This window comes from Zootoca vivipara, chromosome 1 (genome assembly GCF_963506605.1).
Source record: "Zootoca vivipara chromosome 1, rZooViv1.1, whole genome shotgun sequence".
Taxonomy (NCBI): domain Eukaryota; kingdom Metazoa; phylum Chordata; class Lepidosauria; order Squamata; family Lacertidae; genus Zootoca; species Zootoca vivipara.
In genome coordinates, this window is record NC_083276.1 from 114,949,311 (window position 1) to 114,955,287 (window position 5,977).

At 49.5% G+C, this 5,977-nt stretch overlaps 1 protein-coding gene across 1 annotated transcript; it reads right to left on the bottom strand.

The window, feature by feature from the left end:
- Positions 1-1,157: 1,157 nt before the first annotated feature.
- On the bottom strand, positions 1,158-4,945 carry HOXD1 (homeobox D1). Its single transcript, XM_035112413.2, has 2 exons — positions 4,438-4,945; positions 1,158-3,458 (listed from the first exon to the last, which is right to left on the bottom strand). Exons 1-2 carry the CDS (start codon positions 4,943-4,945, stop codon positions 3,127-3,129), a joined length of 840 nt encoding a protein of 279 aa, XP_034968304.1. The 3' UTR covers positions 1,158-3,126.
- Positions 4,946-5,977: the final 1,032 nt, after the last annotated feature.

The window sequence follows — 5,977 nt, forward strand, 5'->3', positions numbered from 1 at the left end:
GGTTTGGATGAGCCTTTGTGTCCCCTATCACTGCTATGATTTTATGTGGGGCAAGACAGAGAGGGCAACAGGCTTAGCCCGTTTGCTGTCCCTATCCCCGTGGGGAAAGAACTTCACTTCTCTTGACATCGGAGCTCAAGCAAACACCTTTACACGCAAGGTTCCACGGTTGGGCTTATGCTCCAATGCCTTTTCGACCTGTGCTCCTCTCATAGGCTTGCATTCAGAAATACTGGCAGGAGTAGGAGCCTACCCCCTCCCTTCACTCGCATGAACTCTGTTTGACCCCTCTTCCTTCAAGGGCCTAAGACGGCATGAAAGCAGTCGTATATTTTACAATATATTCCCCTGCACATTAAAGCCCGTTTTCTTGCTACATTTAGGCAGACATTGTGCGGGCTCTTTGTCTGCTCTTTGCCTCTCCCAGCGATCAGAAGGATCAGATTGTGCTCCAGGGTTTCCCCTAAATTAAAACAAAGGCAACGGTATATCTGTAATTTCAGATCTGAAGCTGAAGTCCTAGGCTAGAGGCAACAAGAACCTAAATGAGGTTCCTCAGAAACAATTCTTTAATTAATAAAAACAAAAATAAAAAATCCGACTGGATTGCCCCAGACACTCTGTGAGGCTCCGAACACATATAAAAACATAATATAACATCAAGCATTAAAAATTAAGTTCAGTGCATAGCTGCCAAGTTATCCCTTTTTTTAAGGGATTTTCCCTTATGCTGAATAGGCTTCCTCGCGAGAAAAGGGAAAACTTGGCAGCTATGGTTCAGTGGTTTAGGATTGCAACCGTACTCGATGATGCCCCCCTCCGAACACAGTAAGGCAAACTTCTCCATAAATTGCTTAGGATCGCGCTGTGCATGTGAATATAAGTAGCAGTCAGATCATGCAACCTCTTTCTAGAAAAGATTGTGCACCAGCTGTTTAAGCAAGTTCCAACCAACTAAGGCAATGGGGTATGAAAGATCGAAGAGCTTCTTCCAGGTGTGACTGGCCTTCAGCTATAGGCATAGCCATGTTTTTTGTTGGGGGGGGCAGGCTTTTGTTGGGGGAGAAGGCTTTTGTTAGGTGGGGCAGAACCTCAGATTTGTATTGGTTTTGATTGATTTAGGGGGGGGAGCATCTACCCCCTACTTCCCCCCCTGCTATACCCATGCCTTCAGCAGCAGTGTAGCAACAGATTCCACTCTGGTGCCCCCAGATGCTGCCAAGTCTGCTCAAGTTTACTCGGAAGTAAGTGCCAAACGGATCTGCTTGGACCTACTTCCGCTGCGACTGCAGGCCTGTGCCAAAATACTTGGATTTGATATATATTTTTTCTAATGGATTGGGAATAGGTTAGTCAGCGTTAATATCCAAGGACTTGGACTTCCTTACATGAGACATGAGTCGTGCCGCTCTATAGAACTGTTCCCTTGGGGGCAGATCTTAGTGCCCCTCCAAAGGAACATTGCCATCTCCAAAAAGCCTAGAATGGGAACCTAGAGACCCCTTGAAAACCTGAGAATCTGGCATGGGTTCTTCTTTTAAAAAATGACTAGTATTCAGTTGTTGATGTACAGATGCCTTTAGAAATCATCATCATCATCAACAACAACAACAACAACAACAACAATGATATAACTAAATGACATATACGTATAAATGGGTTCCCAGTCAAACATGGTTAGGATTAGTTCTGGTTAGGATTACTCTGCGATTTATCTTCGAATTCCTAAGGGGCAATGTCGAAGACTTTGCACTAAATCAAGTGGCCAATTTAAGATTACCCAAGTCTAGGAGTTACCTGAAAGTCATAAAGTGGCCTTTTCTTGCCTCCTTACTCCTCAGCTCCCTGTGCCAGCTTTGGTTGTTATTCCACAACCTTCTTTTCCACTTCTTCTTATTACACGAAGGATCGCCATGAAAAACTAAAATAGGCCTCATGAGAAGTTGTTGTTAAAGGAAAGGAAGAAAGAACCTCTCGGGCTATTTAAAGAACCATAAAGAGAAGTTCTTTGTTTTGAGAAACCAGCTGAAAACTTAATTAAGAGAAGCCTTTTGCTGAGCCAACACAAAACCAAAAGCAAAGAGTGACAATCAATGGAAAGGAAGTCCATCCATCTCAGAATCTCTTTGCTTTGCTACATAACACTTTCAAGAAACTGCATTTATTGATGGAAAATTAAAACCAGTATTTAAATTTAAAAAACAAAAAAACTGGCACGACATTAATTACACTGGAAATCCCATCTTAAGCCAACGTTCTTATTGAAAGCCTCACTTGGTTGCGCTGGATGTTTCTGGAGACCACAGATTTGTTTAGAACCAGAGCCGAGCCCCCCAAACCAAAAGGAATTCAAGTCACCCACGATTGCTTTCTAGCTAATGATTGCGTTTACATGCAGGCACCTCAAAGCAGCAGCACTGGGAAGCCCTGGAGTATTTCAAAATACATTTCAAACCAAGGCCTAATGTTTGAAAAGGAAGGCTTTTCAAAGGCAAGAGAGCAGCCCTTTTATGAAACGCATGGCTCTCTATCTTTGGTTTCTTTTGTACAATACACACACACACACACACACACACACACACACACCCTTGGGTTCTATTTCCAAAACACATACATACACACACACATACACACACACAGAGGAAAACACAAAGATTCAAAGCAATCTGAGGTCCAGCTGAGCAAGCTTAAGATCTTCTGCCCCTAGTCTTTCCCAGGAGACTTCCCCGTGAGTAAGCAAGCCTAAGGTCAAATAAACTCAGCAAGGCCAATCACAAAGTTTAGCAGCACACAGCGGCCTAAGAGCAGCTTTTCCCTGAAATGCAAATAAATAAAATGTAAACAAGTCAGACGGTGCCATTTGTGCCTTGAGCGAGTTCTGCGTAAAAGCAGCAAATATCCTTCATCCTGCACGTGATAAAGCCAGCCTTTTCCCCAAGGGGAATGCAACAACATCAGTGCAATGATTGTCTTTCTAAATAAAACAAAGCAATCCCCTCGTCTTAGAATGTGCACGATTTAACACCATTTAGACCTTTCCGATTTATCTGGAGTTTTGTTGTTTAATTCTCCTGAGTCTTTTCAGCCTCCTGCTGTTCCTGACGCCTCTCTGTGTTTCCACAGCCGTCAGGGCGAGCCATTGGCTGGAGAAGAGGGAGCAGAACGCATCGCTGGCTGTGTCGGGCTCGACTCCGAGGTGGAGCTGTGAAAAGGCACAGCAGCGCAAGGGACGACCATACCTTCCCGCTCCCTTTTCTTCTGTTTCATCCTCCGATTCTGGAACCAGATCTTCACCTGAGTGTCATTGAGGCCCAGGGATTTGGCGATCTCCACGCGTCGGGCCCGGGTGAGGTACTTGTTGAAGTGGAACTCTTTCTCCAGCTCCGTGAGTTGCTTGGTGCTGAAATTGGTCCGGACAGCACTGGGAGGGCTGGGAGATCCATAGGTGGAGAGCTTGCCTGCATGGAGTAAGAAGAGAGTTGAACTGTTAAGGAATTAATGCCCAAGTCATGGGACCTGCCGCTGGTTCTAACCACACAGCTTCTGAACGCACCCAGGTCTGTGGGTTAGAGCGTGTTGCTGATAACGCCAAAGTTTGCAGGTAGGATCCCCGTATGGGACAGCTGCATATTCCTGCATTGCAGGGGGTTGGACTAGATAATCCTCAGGGTCCCTTCCAACTCTACAATTCTATGAAACCCGAATCAGCTTATGCGGAAGAACCGCCACGTGTGCTTGTTTTAACTTCAAAGTCGACGTGGCTTGACAAAGTGGGGATATGCACCGTGTGCTACGTCGGTTGAATACGAATTATGTTAAGCAATAAGAACCCCCACCCCAGACGCGTTTCCTGGCTTTCAACCAGCTGCTCTTCCAAAGATATGTGCTTGGGGTCACAGCCTTAGAAGCAGGTAGATGGAAGCGATCCAAGTTCAGGAAAGGTTCCTTTACATGGGGGGGGGGGAGAGAAAGCCCCAGGTCCATGCTTTAGGAGGGTTTGAACAAGTTTCCTTTCATTTCCCGCCAGATCTTAAAACCCTTTTCCTTCTGAATGGAATAAAAGTACCGCCAACATCAGCAGAACTTGTTTCCAGAATGGAAGCTTGCACAATGCACAGGTGCTTGGGAGTAAGCCCCACGAAGTTCAGTGGGGCTCACTTCCGAGTTAACTATCGCAGAACCAGGAGGGAGGGGCGCGAGGTGGGACATGTCAGTTTCAGACTCAGAACCCAGGACCCAAGGGTGCCAAATATTGGGGGCCCAGGTAAGCCCTGCCCCGCATAATAGATCACAAAACATGGCGCACATACACCATTTTAATAGCAATGCCCATTAACTTTGGGGGGCGAAGGGACTCCTAAGAGTCGCCTCCTACGCTAGGACCCGAGCATTAGACAGCCCAGAGCTCACTTGGCGCGCCCAAGGCGCGACACTTACTTTTCGGGGGCGCATTCCTCTTGACTTTCATCCACTCGAACGTGCTGAGCGCGATCCGGGAGCCGGCCTTGACGCAGAAGTCCGAGGAAGGGGGAGGCGGCCGGGGAGGCGCATCCTTGGCGCAAGGCTGGAAGGTGTCGCTGAGCGCGCCGTAATCCACTTGGAGGTAAGCGCCGCCGCCGCCACCCGCAAAGATAGACGTGGTGGCGTAGTGGAGGGGAGCGCCGGCCTCGTCTGGGCCGCCGGGGGCCGCGTAAGGCGCCTCGGGCCGGAGCAAGCTGTACTCTGCTTCCGCGAAAGCGCTGCGCGCCAGGGCGCAAGGCGCCAGCTGTTGCTGCGGTTGCGCCGGCAAGCTTCCTGTCGTCGGCGTGGGGTAGGCGCCTTCCCCGCCTGCTGACAGGGGACAGGGCGGCCGCAGAGCCACGCCACCGGGCTCGGAGCCCCCGAATTTGGTCGCCAAGCTCAAGCCATCTCCGCCCCGCGCGAGATACTCCAGGAAGGAGTTCATGGCGGGTCCCTGAGCAAGATGAGAGAGCGCCGGAGAAGGGGCACCAGGGCGACTACGAGGCGGCCACGGCGCCCGCTGCGCTCTCTGAACCTCCTCCTCCTCCCTTAACCATGGTAAAGCCGGCTGGGAGGGTAAATAAGTGCCCTAATATAGAGCCAGGGGAGCTGGCACGTGCTTCGCCGGCTGGCCAATGGGAGCCGCGAGTTAGGCGCGCGACCTGGGATGCAGCCGGCCCGTCCCGGGCATCACCAGCCACAACTTTGCCAACGGAGAAGATGATTCAGGAAGCAGCAGCAACAGCGATGTGGGCGGGGGAGCAGGGAGGTGCCTAGTCATGCCTAAGCCTCCGAGGCTTAGGGACCCAGAGAGAGAGAGAGAGACCCCGGTAAGTGTGGTAAGAGATCCTGAAAGAGAGACGCCATTTCTCTCATTAGCGCTGGAATGAGGTTGCTTTTACAGAGAGGGGACTCTGACCAAAGTTTGACTTTGTGCAAACGGGATCACTACCCGAGTCCATCGGGCGAGCCTTCTCAGCACAGGGATAAGCAGCTGGGACAATGAATAAGGCGCGCGCGGAGGGCAAGGAGGGCTGGGAAGCAGCTGGGAGGGTGGGTAACTAACTAGTCCGCTTCCATTAAGCATCTCGCCCACCCCACCCCAAAAATGAATGGAAGAGTTCCCGTGTTCAGGCTCCAAGCCAGAGGTTATTCCAGGCTGGAAAATAAGTGAGAACCAGTCTGGTGTTAAGTTTAGGCGCGGGGAGAGAGAGGTCCCCTTGACCTGAAAGTAGACGTCAGTGAACTCTGCAGAGCTTGCTTTCAGGGTTAGGACGGGTAACCAAACATAATCCTCTCTTTATCCGCTTGCCTTGGCTAAATCGTGTGTCTAACAGGAATGGTTATGAAATAAAATATTAATTTAAAAATTGGGAGACTTTAATCCTGTATAATGCTCACTGATGAATTTAGGCGCACCTAATAGGGTCGGGGCTCTAAGAACTGCTATAGCAATCATTTATCTTCCCCACCCCAT

What these genes read in the sequence shown, in the direction of transcription:
- HOXD1 (XM_035112413.2), bottom strand. Translation starts at nt 4,945, where the DNA reads ATGAACTCCTTCCTGGAGTATCTCGCGCGGGGCGGAGATGGCTTGAGC. An exon ending in GAGGAATGCGCCCCCGAAAA is followed by an intron (nt 3,459 to 4,437) that starts GTAAGTGTCGCG and finishes TACTCCATGCAG; the next exon opens with GCAAGCTCTCCACCTATGGA.